Source organism: Artibeus jamaicensis, unplaced genomic scaffold, assembly GCF_021234435.1.
Source record: "Artibeus jamaicensis isolate MK-2021 breed Jamaican fruit bat unplaced genomic scaffold, CSHL_Jam_final scaffold_1689, whole genome shotgun sequence".
In the NCBI taxonomy this organism is placed as follows: Eukaryota; Metazoa; Chordata; class Mammalia; order Chiroptera; family Phyllostomidae; genus Artibeus; species Artibeus jamaicensis.
In genome coordinates this window covers 7,662,315-7,680,595 of record NW_026522029.1, presented here as the reverse complement: position 1 = coordinate 7,680,595, position 18,281 = coordinate 7,662,315, and the positions used below count along the sequence as shown (strand labels likewise).

At 57.2% G+C, this 18,281-nt stretch overlaps 2 protein-coding genes across 2 annotated transcripts in view; one reads left to right on the top strand and one right to left on the bottom strand.

The window, feature by feature from the left end:
- The window catches only part of GSTM3 (glutathione S-transferase mu 3), a 229,726-nt gene that overhangs the window by 208,398 nt on the left and 3,047 nt on the right, over positions 1–18,281 (bottom strand). The window lies entirely within an intron of this gene.
- On the top strand, positions 601–16,696 carry STRIP1 (striatin interacting protein 1). Its single transcript, XM_037152465.2, has 21 exons — positions 601–793; positions 3,040–3,109; positions 3,582–3,656; positions 4,083–4,217; positions 4,310–4,430; positions 4,667–4,735; positions 5,672–5,778; positions 5,869–5,996; positions 6,839–7,021; positions 7,392–7,609; positions 8,557–8,622; positions 8,746–8,809; positions 10,066–10,137; positions 10,606–10,680; positions 10,897–10,994; positions 12,132–12,258; positions 12,473–12,573; positions 13,360–13,426; positions 13,949–14,053; positions 14,659–14,863; positions 15,798–16,696. Exons 1-21 carry the CDS (start codon positions 614–616, stop codon positions 16,043–16,045), a joined length of 2,514 nt encoding a protein of 837 aa, XP_037008360.1. The 5' UTR covers positions 601–613; the 3' UTR covers positions 16,046–16,696.

The following is an 18,281-nucleotide window of genomic DNA, read 5'->3' as shown; positions in this document are numbered from 1 at the left end:
CACACCTTCGGGCCTGCCTTCCCTGGGCAGCCTACCTCGTACAGCCATGCTCCCCCCATCACCACTGCCTTTTGTTTCTTACCTGCACTTATGTCTCTAATATGTGTCTGTGCTCATTGTCTCCCCCACGGGCACTGCGTGATGTACTTGACCGAGCACAGAGGAGAAATTCTAAGCGTTTGTTAAATGAATGATGAATGAATGTCACCACTGCGGTTTTTTATTGATTTCTTCATTTGTCTAGCATATCTCCCCCATTTGAAAGTAAACTCCTTGGAGACTGGGAATGTGTCTATTTTGTTCACTATGACAGATGCAAAGCCATGTTAAAGGAAGTTGGGGGACGACTAAAATGATTCAAGGGGCTAAGGGAGGTCTCACAGATAAAAGGACACCTAAACTGGGAATGACTTGAAACAGGAACCTGAGAAGATCGAAAAAAAGTAGGAGTTCCAACAGAGGGAATCTCGCGAGGTGTTGGGCAGCCAAGATGGCTTCAGCACTTGCTGCCACACTTAATATGGCGACTGAGGAGCGTTCCTGGAAGAAATCTCGCGAGAGCTGCAGCACGGATACTGTACGGGAATTGAGCTGGGGGTGTGGAAGAGCCAAGATGGAGCCGGCAGCCGGCGGTCCCGGCCCGCTGATCATGAACAACAAGCAGCCTCAGCCGCCGCCGCCTCCGCCGCCCGCAGCCGCGCAGCCGCCACCCGGGGCACCGCGGGCCGGCGGGGGTCTCCTGCCCGGGGGCAAAGCCCGAGAGTTCAACCGCAACCAGCGCAAAGACTCGGAGGTCAGAAGCTTCGGGGGGCGAGGCCAGCACCGGCGGGCTGTGTCTGGGGACCCGGGCCCGCGACAGCTCTCGGGTCCAAGCTGGGTTTCCCGGAGGGTCTGCTAGGGCTTGACAGGGGAGTTGTCATTCCAGGGCGAAAGGAGCAGGACGTAAGGCTGGCATCCCCGGGGCCGGGGGCGTGAAGCCGGGTTCTGCTCCCTGAGCTCCGCCGTCCCGGAAAACCTCCGGGAGCCGGTGGCTGCTCCTTTGCTCCTCCGAGACCGGACCTCTGGATGCGTTCTCGGAGCCCAGCCTCTGGGAAGCCGCCCCCACCCCAGTTCTGGGTGTGAGGAGTCGGTGGCCTTCGTGCGCTCCAGGGGGCCGGGCGGCAGACCCCGGGTCCCGAATCCTCTTTGCCTCTGTTCCTGTGGGTGCCACAGCGCGCGGTGGCTGGCGTATGCGGGCTGGGAAGGGCCCTGGAAGCCGGAAGGAGGTAATTATCACCAATGGTGCTACGGTGCCAGGAGGTTTCGAGGGAGAAGGGGAAACCTTCTATCCGACCCGAGCCAGGGCAGGTTCAGGCCACGGTGCGACAGTGCCTGTGGGTTGGTGTGCCCGGTGCGCCCGTTGCTGAACTCTTGTGAAAGATCAGAGATACACATTTTAAACAGGAGTGAGGGCTCAGCGTGCCCTTCTGTGTTGCTAGTGGCTTTTCCTCCCCTTCCTGAGACGCTGGAGTCGAGTTGACGACTCGCCGCCTCACCCTGAGTTAAAGAATTCCTCCCACTGCCTCCCATTGTGGAATTCATGAATGAAGACACTCACATCGCAGCAATTTAGGGCTTCTTACTCAGCACGTTCCCAGAGTACTTACTGTGGGGGTCTCTCCTTCGCCCAAGGCAGTTGGGAGGGTCATCAGTTAGACTCTTATTGATGAGAGGTAATGCATAACGCCCCAGGTCGTATAAACGCCTGGTGGTGCTGCCTTTAGACGTGGGAAGTCAGGCTTTGGTTTTTGTTGGCAAGGGCAAACCTCTGGTAAAACATGTTAAAACTTGGCAAGTCCAAAACAGACATTCCTCGAGCTCTTAAGTGAATTATTTGAGAAAGGGAAGAAACTGACCTCCTTAAGGAGCCCTTTTGCAGGGTGGGGGACGTCCATGGGGAAAGAGTTTTACATTTTCTTAAGTAGCTTTGAGTGGTCGAATAAATATCCTTTGATGCATTTAAATTTCTCTTTCGACCTTGTACTTGAAGGAAAGTCCAGGGCACATTTAAGCCGAGAGCCCTGTCTGAAGGCGTTTTCTTAGAGATCAGCAGTCTGGGAGCCTGAGCAAGGCCTGGAGGACAGGGAGGCGGGCACTTGGTGAGAGCCCACTGTGCTCGCCCTAGCTGTGATTAATGCTTGAAAACTTTCCCGGCAGATTTCTGTCACCCCACCTCCCAAACGGAACTGAAGTTCAGGACCTTGCGCAAGTGCTCACTCCATTGCCTCTGAATGGGGGGGTCGGGCTGCTCTGCTGCTCAGTGTTGTAGGTGTGCTGTGTCGTTTTGTGGGTGGTCTTTGTCTCCCCAGGTGGCTTGTAACCGAGCCTGGGGACTTGGCGTCCTCCGCTTCTCTCCTCCGAGAATAAGGCTTCCAAGATGATGTGTTCTCAGTGATCACCTGTCTGCAGCAATAAAAAGATTCTCTTTGTCCACATTCTCTCCTGTGCCGGGGAGGGGAGCCCTTCTGTTCAGCCGCCGCCTTCTCCGCCTGTCAGTTCTCACAGAAGGCTGAGAGAAGGGCAGGAGGACTGAGGGTGTCGGTATTCATTCTGTCCTGAGCTGTTGGTAGCTCACTAGCCAGGAAGAAGGGATGCTTCTGGAATTTTAGCGTAATGTGGAACGCTCATCCACTGCCCAGAATACTTAGTTTTGTGTTATTTACCCAGCAAGTATTTTTATTTATTTAGTTAGTTTAAACCATCATTCATTCATTCATGCCAAATAGTGTGCCGGGCATTGTGAAACTGTTGGTGAGCAAAATGGGCCAAGCTCCCCGTCTGATGGAACGTGCGGTCTCCTGGAGAGGCAGGCACGTCTTGAGTCGTGAGCCTCTGTGTGTAGTTGTGAGTTAGGGCGGGTGCTCTGCCAGGCCTGTGCCAGCCCGGGAGACACAGCGTTGTGTTGGAACGTCGGAGAAGTGGAGGCAGCGGACCTTCACACGGCACTCACTGTCTCTGGCATCTTGGCGACCTGTCGGCTCTTCCTCCTGTTCTCAACAGGGCTATTCCGAGTCCCCAGACCTGGAGTTCGAGTACGCCGACACAGACAAGTGGGCCGCAGAGCTCTCGGGTAAAAAGCCTGCACCTCTGTGTTACTTGGGGGGTTTTCTCCTTATCGGTCTCTAATAAAATTAAGAGTGAATGCCATCTGGGAGTCCATTTCCCCCTAGTCTTAGTAATGGCGTGTGTAAAACAGGTTAGTTACTGGACTGGGGTCTTGTGCATCTCATGACTGTGGCTGGTCCTTTCCTTTGATGAAGTGTCTCCTCTTCAGGAGAGGGCTGCCACATGAGGGACGCGTGTTCGTGACGGCAGCCAGCCTCTGTCGTGGTGTGCTGGGATCACGTGCCCCAGCCTGGACATACCCACATTTGTGCTTGCCCGGCATTCAGGCGGTCAGCTGCTGGGGAAGCCAGCCTGCTCTCCATCCTGTTCGTCAGGACACGGAGGCCCCCACAATAGTTACAAAACACAGTCTCTGCTGCGCGTGGGACCTGGTGTGGAGTGTGGACACGGGGCTGACGAGACTGTGTTCTTGACAGAGCTGTACAGCTACACAGAAGGGCCCGAGTTCCTGATGAACCGAAAGTGCTTTGAGGAGGACTTCCGCACCCACGGTGAGCGGCGCCCTGCGCTTCTTGGCTCCTCTCAGCCCGTGTCCTGAGGGCTGCAGGGTGTCTCACGGTATCTGAACACCCCAGTCCTGGGATGGCCTGCGAAGGGTGCTGAACCGTGGTTGTTCCAGGCCAGATGTGACATTGGGGTGGGCTTGCAAACACTGGTGGTGGCTTTTCAGAGTGCGAGTACTGCAGGGGAAAGGGCACTTGATGTGATTAAACTTGCACCAAAAACAGCATTCTTTCTTTCAGTCTGGAAATTCAAATTCATAAGGCAGCAGTGTGTCCTTACCCTTCCGTAGAGAGTAGCTGATCTTTCTGAGTTCTCTGGTCCCGTGGCAGTCCTGAATTTGGTGGGAGAACATGGTGTCAGGTCCATTGTGAGGGTTTTCTGGGCTCAGGAGTCACTGGTCTCTTGCCCTGCAGTGACAGACAAGAAGTGGACTGAGCTGGACACCAACCAGCACCGCACCCATGCCATGAGGCTCCTGGACGGCCTGGAAGTCACCGCCAGGGAGAAGAGACTCAAGGTGGCCCGGGCCATTCTCTACGTTGCCCAAGGTACTGGGTGGGCCCCCAGACCCCCGCCTCCCTTCGGTGACCAGGCCAGCCAGATCCGGGAGGGGCTCAGGGAGCTGTGCGCTCACCTGCAGGCACCTTCGGGGAGTGCGGCTCCGAGGCGGAAGTGCAGACCTGGATGCGCTACAACATCTTCCTGCTCCTGGAGGTGGGCACGTTCCATGCCTTGGTGGAGCTTCTGAACATGGAAATAGAGTGAGTTCTCCCAAGAGGCAAGTATGGGCGGGGGGCGGGGGGCAGGGGGCGAGCTTGCAGAACTGCCTAGTCTTGAGGGTCTGGTCCAGGGCCTGATATCTCACTCCCTGGTCCTGAGGCGTCTTGTGCTGTCTGAGCACCAGTCATGGTGGTATGCTCCCCTGACGGGGCAGCACGTGCCAGGGAACCCCTTCTCCTGCGTCTGGGGGAGGCGCTGACTCCCGTCTCTCCTGCAGCAACAGCGCCGCGTGCAGCAGTGCGGTGAGGAAGCCGGCCATCTCCCTTGCTGACAGCACAGACCTGAGGTGAGGCCGCGTTGGCCACAGTGAGGGTGACAGGGCCTGGGGGGTGTCCCTGGGTTTGCGTGCTGTGTGCGTGTTCCTTCTCACACGCTGACCTGCAGGTGTGCTGGGCTCCGTGTGGGGTTAGTCGACCCTGCTGAGGGCTCTCCCCATGCGGGGGTGCTCCGGGTTGTTTCCCAGAGGAAATCCTGGGTGGAGCCTCCTGTGACAGAACCACAGTGCCTCTGAGAGCTTACTGTGACATTCCATGTTGCACATGGAGGCGCCTGATGTGACCCCATGGGCTCTTACCTTCCCATGCGCAGTTTGACCGCCATCTATGTAGGGTTAGTCCTGATGGTTCATGATGCTTCAAGCTGTGCAGAAGGAATGGCAGCTACTCAAGAGCAAGGTCACCTTCCCCTCCTTGTGAGGGTCAGGGTCTGTCTCTTCTCATGCACTTAGAAATTTTCAGACTGGGGCTTGGCGGTGTCCCCACTGTAGTCAGGGTTCCTGGCATCGTCCTATGTGCTCCTGACTCTCACCGTGGTACCCACCCACACTCTGTTCTCACCTCCACGCTGCTCTGTGTTGGTGGGTCCAACCTCCAGTCCCACAGCTTACTGCCCCCCTGTGTCATTTTCATTCCAGGAAGCTCAGAGCAGTAAGTGCTTTTGGCCATTCTGGTTCACAGTAATCCATTCAGCAACCCTTTGCCAAGCGCCTGCTTTGAGTAAGCACTTTGCTAGATGCTGGAGACACGGAACTGGTGTGGTCCCAGCCCTGGCAGCGCCGAGCTAAGGAGGAAGCATCGCGAGCTCCGTGGGGCCCTCAGTGTCCTGGATGTTCCACCCTCCCCTGTCAGCCAGCCTTTCTGCTCTGGCTTCCTCATGTCAGCTGGGATGCGGCGAAGCCGGGGCGCTCCCTTGAAACCCCACCCTCCTGGTTTTCTCACCCCAGGGTCCTGCTCAACATCATGTACCTGATTGTGGAGACCGTTCACCAGGAGTGTGAGGGGGACACAGCCGAGTGGAAGACGATGCGGCAGACCTTCAGGGCTGAGCTAGGTGGGACCCTGGGTCCCAGTTGCTGAGACTGGCGGGCTTGGGAGACGCCTGTCCCTGCCTGCGGTCCTGACGCCTTCCTGTCGTCTCCAGGTTCCCCATTATACAACCATGAGCCGTTCGCCATCATGCTCTTCGGGATGGTGACCAAATTTTGCAGTGGCCACGCACCTCACTTCCCCATGAAGAAGGTTCTCTTGCTGCTTTGGAAGACAGTGCTGGTGAGCACCTCCTTGAAGAGGAGCACAGACGCCAGGGACAGGGCAGGTGTAGGGCTTAGACTGCGGCTGCCCCGGGGCTGGCCCTCCCTCCCTTCAGAAGGGGCTGGGCTGGGGGTAATGCCCTCTTCAGAGTGGCCTGCATGTTTTATTATGGCCACATATCCTGTTAGCTCCTCCCAGAAAGCCAGAAAGAAAAGCTGAGTCTCTCAGAAACAGTGAAAGTAATTGGCCTGAGATTGCTGGCACTGCTGGCTTCTAGGGAGGTGTTTAGATTATGCTTCTTTTTTTGTTGGAATATCCTGTAATGGACAGTTGACCTGTGAACAACATGGGTTTAAGCCATGCAGGTCCATTGTATTCGGGTTGTTAAAATAAAAGTGGACCTATGTAGTTGAAACCCACGTTCAAGAGTCAGCTGTGGTTTTGATTTGAGGTTTCAAATCCCTGCAGGTGGAGGGCCGACTTCAGCTCTGCGTGGGTTGTCGGCACCCCATCCCCTGCATTGTTCCAGGGTCAGCTGAATTTGCAGTCTGACTTCAAAGTCTGGCATGTGCACCTTTTGGAGCAAACAGGCTCACTGGTTCTTCTAGGAGCTTGAAGGGTTGGGCTCTTCAGTCCGTGTTTTTGTTTTTGTTTTTTATTAAGCCGAAGAGCATGTCGTACACGCAGTGTTGCGTGTGTTCGGTAGGCTCAGCCAGCCCCGGTTGCTCCTCCCCCTTTCCGATGTCGCTGAGCTCCCCTGAGTGCAGGGAGTCCCTTGTTCAGAGGTCGTGGGGTCCTGTAGAGATGTGGGTCCTGGGTGCACTCGAGCTCGACACAGCTCTGCTCCCCGTCCGATGCAGTGCACGCTGGGAGGCTTTGAGGAGCTGCAGGGCATGAAGGCGGAGAAGCGCACCCTCCTGGGCCTGCCCCCGCTGCCTGAGGACAGCATCAGAGTGATCCGCAACATGAGGGCTGCCTCCCCGCCGGCCTCTGCCTCCGACCTGATTGAGCAGCAGCAGAAACGGGGTCGGCGGGAGCACAAGGTGAGGGTGACAGAGGGCCCTGCCACTCCCGAGGGTCCTGCAGGTGCATATACGGCCGCATGGTCCTCAGACGAGCGTGGGCGGAGGTGTCTCGGGACAGCTAGTCAGACTGAAGGCCTTGAGGCAGGAACACTGCGTCCCCAGTCCAGGGGCCCAGTTTTTAGTGGGCACTTGGGATATCGTATTTTTAAGGGACTAGGACAGGAAATGGCATGTCATTTGGGCCCCACCTGGACTTCCTGTTTCCCACTGCCCTGGGCTCTCCACCTCCCACCTTTCTGTGTTCCAGCCTTGCCAGCTTCCTTGCCCCTCTGTAGGTCCTCAGTTGGCACTTGTTGTCTGCTCTCCCCTCCCCCCACCCCTTGTCCAGGCTCTGATAAAGCAGGACAACTTGGACGCCTTCAACGAGCGGGACCCCTACAAGGCCGACGACTCCCGAGAAGAGGAGGAGGAGAATGATGATGACAACAGTCTGGAGGGGGAGACGTTCCCCCTGGAGCGTGACGAGGTGATGCCTCCCCCGCTCCAGCACCCCCAGACCGACAGGCTCACCTGCCCAAAGGGGCTCCCATGGGCACCCAAGGTCAGGTAAGTCTCAGACCCTCAGAATGCCCTTGGCTCCTGAAACCAGAGCCCTCACACCCTCTGGCCGGGCGCCTGGCCTGAATCTCCACGTCAGGTCCACTGCCAGGACAGGCTGCCCTTGGCTCTTGGGCGAGGCTCTCTTATAGGACCCTGTGCTGGCCCCACTGGCTGTGCGCAGAGGGGCCCTCGTGAGCTCCTGAGTCTGTAACAGGAGCTAGCTCTTGGTTAGACTCGGGGCTGGGGCAAGGGGGGTGGGGGAAATGAAAACGGACATTCCAGGGAGCTCATCTCCACCTGCCCTGGGGTCGTATATGGTTAACATAAAAATTCTAAGTTAAGGAAGAGACCCTTTAGAACTGTAATTAAGATATCTGAGACATGTATCCGTGAGCACATGGATGGGGAGGTACCTACATATGTAGCAGTGTTATCGGTTTGAAAAGGCACTAACTTAAGAAATAGGTAAACATGTGAGAGGATATAAAGTCATTTTCTTAATCCAGGTAGAACCCCAGTTTTCAGGGGCCCGTGACGGGAATACACAGCAGAGCGTTGGGAAAGGCAGGATATGCTGCTCTTGTGGGACCGGAAATGGGACTTGTGAGATCAGCAGCAAAATTTTAAATATCTGAGGAGTTCTAGTGACAAAGTTGTTAGTATCTGAATAAAGTATGCTTTTAATTCAATGCATCACTTTAATTTGGCAAGTAAATTGGTTACATACAATTTCAGATTATAAATTCAGCAACATTATGAAGGACATTAAAATAGACTGAAGGTTGCAGTTCTTTTTTTCTTTTTCTTTCTCTTTTTTTTCCCCCCATAAAGAAAAACTGTCGTGGGAGGTTTTTTTCCTTCTAGCTCCACAGCCCCTGTCCGTTACAGTAGTCTGTTAGCCAGGGCCCCTTGGAATAGCGAGCCGTACAAACCCTGCTCTCTTTCCTTGGCAGAGAGAAGGACATCGAGATGTTCCTCGAGTGCAGCCGCAGCAAGTTCATCGGCTACACTCTGGGCAGGTGAGCGTGACCTGAGTCCCTCTGAGGAGAGGCAATGAGAAGTTCGCCCTCTCGGCCTTTGGTGTTTGGGGACCCAGGTGGCCAGGCATCCGGGCCTAACACAGGGCCTCCTTTGTTCTCCAGCGACACGAGCACGGTGGTGGGGCTGCCCAGGCCAATCCACGAGAGCATCCGGACTCTGAAACAGGTAGAGGCTTCGGGTGCGCTGTTGGCCTAGTTAGGTCCCCTGTGGGGAAAGTGAGCCCATCCCGCTGGGAGGAGCCAGTTTTACTCTGCTCGTCTCCGCCCGGAGGCGCCTGGGCCAGGGGGTGGTTGGCCTGTGGCTGTGCCTTCTGACAGCTCATCTTTGCAGGTCCTACTTGTTTCAGCGGAGCTTTCGTTGGGGGCTCACTGGTAGCTCATTCAGTATTCTGTTACCTGCTCTGGCTGGTGAGGCTTGGTGGAGTGAGTGCCCAAAAGGTCGCTGGTTCAATTCTCAGTCAGGGCGCATGCCTGGGTTGCAGGCCAGGTCCCCAGGTGGGGAACATGTGAGAGGCAGTTGATGGATGTTTCTCTCACGCATTGATGTTTCTCTCCCTTTCTTCCTCTTTCTCTAAAAGAAAAGAAAATCTTAAAAAAAAGATTATACTACCTGAGAGTTCTTGAAGGTTTAAGGGGCCCATTGAATACCCTCCCCCTTCTCTTGCTTAAGCTCTAAGGCAATTGAGATAGAGGAGCAGGATCAAAGCTCCAGTTTTATTGCTGATGGAGCGATCGGACAAGGAGGGGGTGCGCACAGCAGCAGCAGGGGCCGAACCCCTGATGTCCAGGGAGAGGCGGTTACCCAGCTGGGCCAGGCTGCGCCGTTGTTGTTCAATAAAGAAGAGGAAGGGCCTGGGAGAACAAGAGAAGGACGTCCTGTTGCTCCTCCCACACCCACCAGCCAGCAGGGAGGGGAGGGGAGGGGCAGGCAGAGACCAGGGTGTTGAGTACACTCATGTTCCTCCACGGGGGAGGGAACTTCAGGAGCGGGGACGAGATGTCTCTCCTCACACTGTGTCTGGAATTTAGATGTGTATGTTTCTGAAACATTTCTAAAGTGTTTAGTACTAAGTGGGCCCATATAGTTGGGCGTTTTGAGTGCCTGGGTACTTGATTCTGAGTACTTGAGTACTTGATTCTGCTTTTAATAGTTTTTCTGTCACTCTTACCACCCGAAAGCCCCTTTTTCTCCTTTCATTTGCTTTTTTCTAGTCTTCAGTGTGCTTCTGCACTGGTTTTAAAGGGAAGTGCTCCCTTAGAAAGATGGTTTGGGTTTGGGCCGTTAGTGAGGGATCGCTGGGGAGCTGCGGCCCTCTCGGGGAGGGCCGAGTTGGGGGACGGCGGCGTGTGACCTTGGCCGGCGTGTGGGCGGCTAGCCAGGGCCCGAGCCGCGGCCCTCAGCGCCCTCTCCCCTCTCTCCAGCATAAGTACACGTCGATTGCGGAGGTGCAGGCGCAGATGGAGGAGGAGTACCTTCGCTCTCCTCTCTCGGGGGTGAGTTGGGAGCCCTCCTCAGCGAGCAGCGTCTCTGGCTCTTCCCGGGCTCTGTGCTGAGCCTCACCCGTGAAGCTGCCTTGGTCCCTGCCCTCAAAAGGCCCCGGTCTCACTCCCGTGGCTGGCGGGGGTGGCCTGTGTCTAGTGCAGGGGTTAAGAATGCAGACTCCGAGCCAGTCGCCGCCTCTGAATCCGGCTCTGCTATTCTGTGGGTGACAACCCAGCAGGAGGCTGGATCTCCCTGGGCTTCAGTTCCCTCACCTATGAAATGGGCACAATAACAGTGCCTTCTTCACAGAGTGGTAGTGAGGACTAGCTGAGCGGTTGCAAGTGCCTGGCAGCTCCCGCTGTCACCACCAACATCGTTACTGATAGTGACACTTACAGATTTCCCTCCGGCCAGCAAGTAAGTTGGCTCAGGAGACCGTGGTCGGACTGGGGTTTGTGTGTGTACCACTGTGTTGAAAGGGAGAAGAGGAAGTCGAACAAGTCCCTGCAGAAACCCTGTACCAAGGCCTGCTCCCCAGCCTGCCTCAGTACATGGTGAGTGCCCCTCCAGAAGGCCCTGGCCCTGGGCCCCTTGGTGGCCAGCAGTGGGCCCCTTGGTGGCCAGCAGTGGGTGACCGCCCTCCCCGGACTTGGGAGTGTGTCCTTCAGCCTCCCCACCTGCCCCCTGAGCCTCTCCGGAAGGGCCGCCTCCCCGCTTCCTCCTGCACGCGGGCGCTCCGGGGTAGGCCGTCAGGCTCTCCTCCTCCCCAGATCGCGCTGCTGAAGATCCTGCTGGCTGCAGCTCCCACCTCAAAGGCCAAAACAGACTCCATCAATATCCTAGCGGACGTCCTGCCCGAAGAGATGCCGTGAGTGCCGTGGAGGGTGCAGGTCGGGGCAGCAGAACAGGGAGGTGTTGCGTTCGGTCCTAGTGTGTGCTGGGTTGCCTTGTTTTCTGGGTTCAGTTTCTCTGCAGGTGAAGTTGAGGGTATTCCTAGCTCAGCAGAAAAAATAAGTACCAGATTAAATATTCAGTTTTACTGGTTGGGGGAAGGCTTAGTCCATCTGGTATGGACTCTGCCACTGGGCGAACACCTGGTGGCGCTGGGAAGGGCTGCTGTCTCCCCTGCAAAGTGACTCAGATTGTGTCCTTGACATTCCCGAGCCCTGGCCTCGAAAGCTGTGTGACCAGGACACCTGGGATGAGTAGGTTCAGCATCTGGACGATTTGCCAGCGGGAGCTGAACCTCAGCTGAGTACCTCCCTCCTGTTCCCCAGTGGACGGACGCAGGGCGTTTGTGAATCGCAGGGGGATGGTGGAGTCCTCGGGGGCTCTTCTCCCTGGGCTGCAGGCTGCACCTCTGATGTGAGAGCATGAACCGAGAGCATGTTCTCCTTTGAGAGGCACCTGGCCTCGCCCTGGTGCCCTGCCTGGCTGCTGAGACCGCCCAGCTCCCTGGTGGCCAGTCTCGTCGCTCTCCCAGGTGAGGGAGGAGGCAGGACTTGGCTAGTACCACAGGGGTCGTCACGGAACACTGGGCCATCGTGACGGCCCTTGGGCAGGGGGTTCCAGAGACAGTGAGAAGTTCTGAATTCAGAAACTGATTTAAATGTCTATAATCACTATGTCACACACCTAAAGCTAATATAATACTGTATGTTAAGTGTAATTGAAAAATTGAAAAATAAGTTTTAAAAAAAGAAACTGGTTTAACTCAGTGCTTTGTAAGTTTATCTGACCCCAGAACCTGTCTTCCCCATAACACGAAATGTCTCGGCGTGGAGGCATTCCACGGAACACGCCAGAGGAAGACAGCTTTTGTGGTGGCAGACGCTTAGGGGAGACCTTGAAAAAGAGGTTCATTGCTGGAGGAAAAGCAGAGAAATAGTCCAGGAATGTGACTGGGTCATCCCCGAGGAGGAAAACCGTCGCTCTGAGCTGGGGGGCAGCAGGCAGGCGGGAGGCACCCCACGCCGCGGGCTCACCTGGCTCCCTGTGCTTCCAGCACCACAGTGCTGCAGAGCATGAAGCTGGGCGTGGACGTGAACCGCCACAAAGAGGTCATTGTTAAGGCCATTTCCGCTGTCCTGCTGCTGCTGCTGAAGCACTTTAAGTTGAACCATATCTACCAGGTACCTGCAAGGCCTGCCTTCCTTCCTGTCCTCTGGACCAGGGCCTTGGGCGGTGCTTCTCCTCCAGCCCCGAAGAGTGGAGGCCTTGGCTGTCAGACACCCTTGGGCTCTGTGTGAATGTTCTAAGACTCAGTCTTCCAACCAAGGCCTTTGTCACCGAAGGAAAGACGGTGAGGTCCCAAGGAGCATGCTTACTTTTTTCTGTTGGTTTCAGTTTGAATACATGGCCCAGCACCTGGTGTTCGCCAACTGCATCCCTTTGATTCTAAAGTTCTTCAATCAAAACATCATGTCCTACATCACTGCCAAGAACAGGTGATAAGGCCCAGGGATCAGGAGGGGCGGGTATGGCCAGTCGGCAGGGCTCCCAGCATGCCTGTGCTGCTGAGCCCACTCAGCACCCACACGCTGGCCCTCTCCCGGGCTTCAGGATGCAAAGATGTATGAGACACGGTCCCTTCCCATGAAATCTGAGTCCAGCGCTAGTCTAGTGATGGCTGACTCAGTCTGTGCCTGGGTGGGAAGGGTCTCATCCTGGGCTCCAGGGCTGCCCTGGCTGCCCTTTTGTGCCTTTTTTTTTTTTTTTTGAGCATGCCAGCCAGCCTGCCTGTTTTCTCTGGGAGCTCAGCCAGCCAGATGCACTGTCACGCCCTGTGTGCTGGCTCTAGCCCCCACCGCTCTTGCCAGGTGCTAGCCATAGTTGACAGTGCCTGCCTATCAGTGTGGTGCGTCGTATGGTGAGCCGCCAGCCACGCACCGCCTCCCACAGGGGCTTGGTCTAAATTCAGTGCCCTGAGAAGTCTCCCCACCTCCTGCCCAGCCCCCAGCCCCTGAGCCCCAGATTTGTTGCTGCTTGGAAAACAGGGTCTCCATCCCTTGTGGGATTACAAGCTGGTCTCTGGTCAGAGGGGCATTACAAGTCCCCTTGGAGCAGGTGTTTTCTCCTCTTAGAGCTGGGGGTCCCAGGGTGGTACAGACAGGGTGGAGTCCCGCTTCCATTCCAGCAGGTGAGAGGGAGAGCTGGGGCCAGCTGGGTCACGGCTGCTGCCTGGACCCGGCCTTGGCTCACGGCGGGCTCCTGTTTCCTCTTGCCCTCCGCAGCATTTCTGTGCTGGATTACCCTCACTGCGTGGTGCACGAGCTGCCGGAGCTGACTGCCGAGAGCCTGGTGAGTGGCAAGGCTCTTCCCCAGCATCCCTTCCGTGTGAGGGTTGGTAGCGGGAAACCTGCCTCCCGCACACTGGGATATAGGTGAGGTCACTAGCGAGTGCCTGGCCCTTAAAACACTGTATTGCATGCAAGCGTGCAAAGATTTGGATGTGGGAATTAGTTTATCTCAGGAGCAGGTCTTCAGGGGCTGGTGACCCAGAGTTCACCAGGCCGAGCTGCTTCTCTCTCCCTGCACTGCAGCTCTGGGGCCACATCCCTCAGGGAGCCTGATGTGCCTGGTTGTGGAGGCCAAGGCCCCGGCCCCCAGTGTCATGCTGTTTGCTGCAGGACAATTTTAGGGAGCTCCCCCCAGCCCCACCAGCTTCTGGGGTGGAGTCTCCTTTGGGCTGAGGAGAAGCGTGCATTTCTGGTACAGGCTGGAGAGGCCAGCCGTTGGGAGATCGTACGCCTGAGGGCCCTGGGGGCTGCTGAACCCCCGCTGCCATGGGTGTCATGGTTGGCGCCTGGGTTTCCCCTGCAGGAAGCAGGTGACAATAACCAGTTTTGCTGGAGGAACCTCTTTTCTTGTATCAACCTCCTTCGGATCTTGAACAAGCTGACCAAATGGAAGCATTCCAGGACGATGGTGAGTCAGCACAGGCCGCAGGCCTGGAACCTGGAGCTCGCAGCTGAGTGCTACGCCCTGTACCGTCCCTCATACCCAGGAGCAGGGGTCCCAGGGTGGGCTCGCTACTACAGCTGCCTCCTTCCCTCCTCGCTTCCCAGCAGCCACATCCTTGCATTTTAAGGGCTGATTCCTGCTTCCTTGATGAGTTGAGCTGGAGGCTGGAGAACCTTAGTCATGCACTGAGTCATGCACACTTGCAGAGGGGTTTCTGCCTGACCAGGGTTCTGGGGGTCTCCCTTGACCCTGACTGTGTGGGTGCCTTGGGGTGGGAGGTCCTTGAAGTCTCTGAAATTGTAGGTACGTGCATATAGCAGTGTTTCTGAAGGAATTCATAGTTTCTTCATATTCCAGAAAGACTCATAAGTTGGGTAGCCAGCGATCCTGGTTTGCCTAGGACTCTGGTGGTTTTAGCAATGGAACTCCCAGGTCCCAGGAAACACCTCAGTCTGGGGAGGACTGGGACGTCAGCCCTCCTGCCCATGACCCCAGAAGGGGTGAGCAGCCGGGTGCTGACGCAGGCATCTGTTCCACCCTCCACCGGGCCGGCCCTGTGCCCCTTGCAGATGCTGGTGGTGTTCAAGTCCGCCCCCATCCTGAAGCGTGCACTGAAGGTGAAGCAGGCCATGATGCAGCTGTACGTGCTGAAGCTGCTCAAGGTGCAGACCAAGTACCTGGGGCGGCAGTGGCGCAAGAGCAACATGAAGACCATGTCTGCCATCTACCAGAAGGTCCGGCACCGGCTAAACGACGACTGGGCATACGGCAACGGTGAGGCCCTGCCCGGTGCCCTCTGAGGGTCGCATGGAGTGCTAGGAAGGACCCCCATTCCTTTGTGCCTCCTCAAAGTCATTCCTTTTCCAGAAGCCGTCGCAAGGCGCTCTTGTCTTTTCCTTCCCCCTGCAACTGCCTTGGTTCTGGCCACAAATCCTTTCATCTCCTGATGGCTTCTCGCCTCCAGGGCCTTTCCCTCCTTCAGTGCCTGGAACTGCTCCAGGGATCCTTCCCAAGTGCAGATCTGGTGGCACCTCCCTGGGTCGGGGCCTTCATTAACCTCTGGCGGCCCTTAGAATCAGAGCCGAACGCCTGAGCACGCCACCTGAGGCCCACGCCTCACCCCTCCCTGCCCTCCATGACCTGGCCGTGCACGCCAGCCTGTGTTGTCCCAATTCCGTGCCCTCTCCCAGCAGGAGCCCCCGCCTTTCCCCTATCTGCGTGGGTTGTGTTTCCTCCCCTCTGGGCAGCCGTCTCAGCCTCCGGGGCAGAGTGGGCTCTTCCCGGTGTCCCCTCACCATGCTACCATCACAGCCCCTGGCCCAACGTACTGTGGCCACCTGATTGCATTCCCAGGGCCCTGTGAGTTTGTACCTGGGCAGAGAATGGAGAGAAGGGGCTCACGAGGGGACCTGCAGGCTCCTCTCCTGGCCCTGTGGCTTTCAGGGAAACGATTGTGTCTGTCCTCACTGCGTCCACATGGACGGCGGTGTGGCCCCTGCTCCGTAGAGCTGGCTGCTCCCATTCACCCGACCCTCCTTTGCGTGAGTCCTCTAGGGGAGAGGTCCCGTCGGCATCCCCAAGCTTGGGGCTTGGGGCTTGGAGGCTGACGATCAGCACGTCGAGCCGGAGCAGCCTGGCCCTCACCTGCAGGGACGCAGGGGTGCTGCCCTGGGGCCCGCCTCTGACCTTTCCTCCTGCGCTGCCCCAGATCTGGATGCTCGGCCTTGGGACTTCCAGGCAGAGGAGTGCGCCCTCCGTGCCAACATTGAACGCTTCAACGCCCGGCGCTATGACCGGGCCCACAGCAACCCTGACTTCCTGCCTGTGGACAACTGCCTGCAGAGCGTCCTGGGCCAGCGGGTGGACCTCCCTGAGGACTTCCAGATGAACTACGACCTCTGGTTGGAAAGGGAGGTCTTCTCCAAGCCTATTTCCTGGGAGGAGCTGCTGCAGTGATGAGGCTCCTGGTCAGGGGACTGAATAGGAAAGGAGGTGATGATGTCCAGGTGCCCAGGGCCGTGCCCGGGTCACTGCAGTGTGCCTGTCTGCCTCCAGGTGGCAGCACAGCCCCACTGCGCCCTCCCCTGACAGTACTGGCGCGGCCTCTGGCTGATGCCCAGCGTCCTCTCTCTTCACTGCCCCCTCCCTCTTCTCTTGGATATGGTTGGTTACAGCTCATTTCTCATTCAGCCCAAGGCTAGGAAAAGCTGGGCTGGGCTGGGAATCCATTACATCCAAATTTCGGGGGTCATGCTGACTTCGTAAGACATGCAAACCCTTGGCAGGTCCACTTGCCAAGGAGGAGGGCTTAGGGTCAGGGCCAGGAAGTCGGGGTCCTGGTTCTGCCTCGGGGTTTGTGATGTCGTTGTCCTAGCCTCCTGCCGAGTTTCCTCCAGAAGCAGTAGTGGGGCTCCTGCAGCTCGCCGGTGCTTCGTTTCTGGACGGGGTTGGGATGGGAAGAGACGTGTCCCTTCACCAGCGGTGCCGTGTGTCCTCTTGGTTTGCACGGGCCTGTAAATACCTGTACATGAGTCTGTGTGTTCTTGTGCCGTCTCGGGGTTTGTAACGTGTTTGTGTTCTGTTTACATTAAAAGGAAGCAAAGACAATCCCAGTGGCCTTGTCTGCAGAACATACGGCTCCTGCATATCTCCTCCAGGTCTAGAAAGTGGGTTTTCCTGCCAGCATTGGCAGGTACCCACTGTCTTCTGCCGTGCTGCCCGCCCCTTCCTTCTGGGGCGGGGGCCAGCGCCCCTCCAAAGTGTCCCCTCTGCCCAGTCAGAGTCGCCGCAGCTCCACAGCGTGGGCTGCTGGAGCGACAGGTTCTACACCCCTGAGTTTGATGTCACTGGCAGGAGCCGCAGGCTTCTCCAGGTCACACTCTGAGCTGGCCTCAGCTGGCCAGTTTCATTGCTGGAAGAAGGGCTGGTCTGGTGTCAGGTGCTCTGGGCCCTCGCTGGGCAGACAGTTGGGACTGCGAGGAGACTTAGGAGCCCTGAGCCTGGGGAAGCAGCCCATCAGGAGTCAACCTCAGAGCAGGAACGGGAGTGCCCGAGGGCCTGGGAGCCCCAGGGCTGAGCGGGGTGGGGGGAGCAAGGAGAACCTTTGCGGCAGCTGTGAGTTTGCGGTCTGGAGCCGGCATCTGGTCTTCGGAGCCCTGGGTGTGTCTGCCTTCCCCTAACTCAGCCTTGAGGCTCCACTTCTCCAACCTCCCATTCTGATGCCGGCGGAAGGAGTGTTCCCTTTTCAGAGCTGCCTGAAGTTTCCATGCCTTACCCGTACGCTCTGTGTATGAGTCTTGCATCTCCAAGGGGTTTTGGTTCATAAAGAAATCGTGTTCTGGAGGACATGTGTTCTGCCTCCCCTGTTCTGGTTCTTTAGTTCGGCGCCTGTCCTGCCTGGGTCCTGCTGAGCCCAGGGCCCGGGGGGCAGCGCTCTGGGACAGGCGCTGATGTGCCCACGTGGTGGGGAGCAGCGGGGCGGCAGCCAGCAGCGCACTCTTGACGTAAGTCACGCCGCCTCTGAGATGGATGTCCCTGGGGCGACTGGTGTTTTGCCCCAGCGTGACTTGCCCAGGACGTGGGGGTTTGACAGAATTCGTGTGTGTGTGTGTGTGTGTGTGTGTGTGTGTGTGTGTGTGAGAGAGAGAGAGAGAGAGAGACGGGCTTTCTGCCAGCTCTCACCAGGGCCTACAGGAGGTTGGTGCCGTGAGGGGTTGGTTCGGGTGAGAGGGAGTTGCCCATTCTTACCCACTGGCAGTCTGGTCCCTTGGCCTGCCTGCTGGAGGCTTTGATCTGTGTTCCTGACCTCCCCACCCCTCTGAAGCTTCACCAGAGGGGCTGTTTCTCCTCGTGGCATGCAGTGGCCTGAGACACCTGCCTCAGTCTGTGCAGACAGGAGCAGGGACTGAGAACCGCTAGGGCTGCAGAGCCGGGTGGAGGCTTGGCCCCGAGGCCCAGCAGGGTGTGAGCCTCGATGCAGGCACGGCCAGGGTGTGGTCAAGGCAGGTTGGCCCTGTGAGCCCAGTGACCACTGATCTTGGCGGCTTTGGGACCACTGACCTGGGTCCCAAGCTGGGCAGGGCGTGAGATGGCCCCTTGTAAAAGGCTGAAATACATTAAACTTGGAGTGTTGCTAACCAGGCTTGGGGCCCACTGCTCTTTCCCTCGCTTCGAGGACAGAAACTTCCTAGTC

Excerpts from the sequence above, each read along its gene's own strand:
- STRIP1 (XM_037152465.2), top strand. The coding sequence starts at position 614 with ATGGAGCCGGCAGCCGGCGGTCCCGGCCCGCTGATCATGAACAACAAG. Across the intron at positions 3,110-3,581 it reads GTGGGCCGCAGAGCTCTCGG|AGCTGTACAGCTACACAGAA; the intron begins GTAAAAAGCCTG and ends TGTTCTTGACAG. Across the intron at positions 8,810-10,065 it reads GCATCCGGACTCTGAAACAG|CATAAGTACACGTCGATTGC; the intron begins GTAGAGGCTTCG and ends CCCTCTCTCCAG.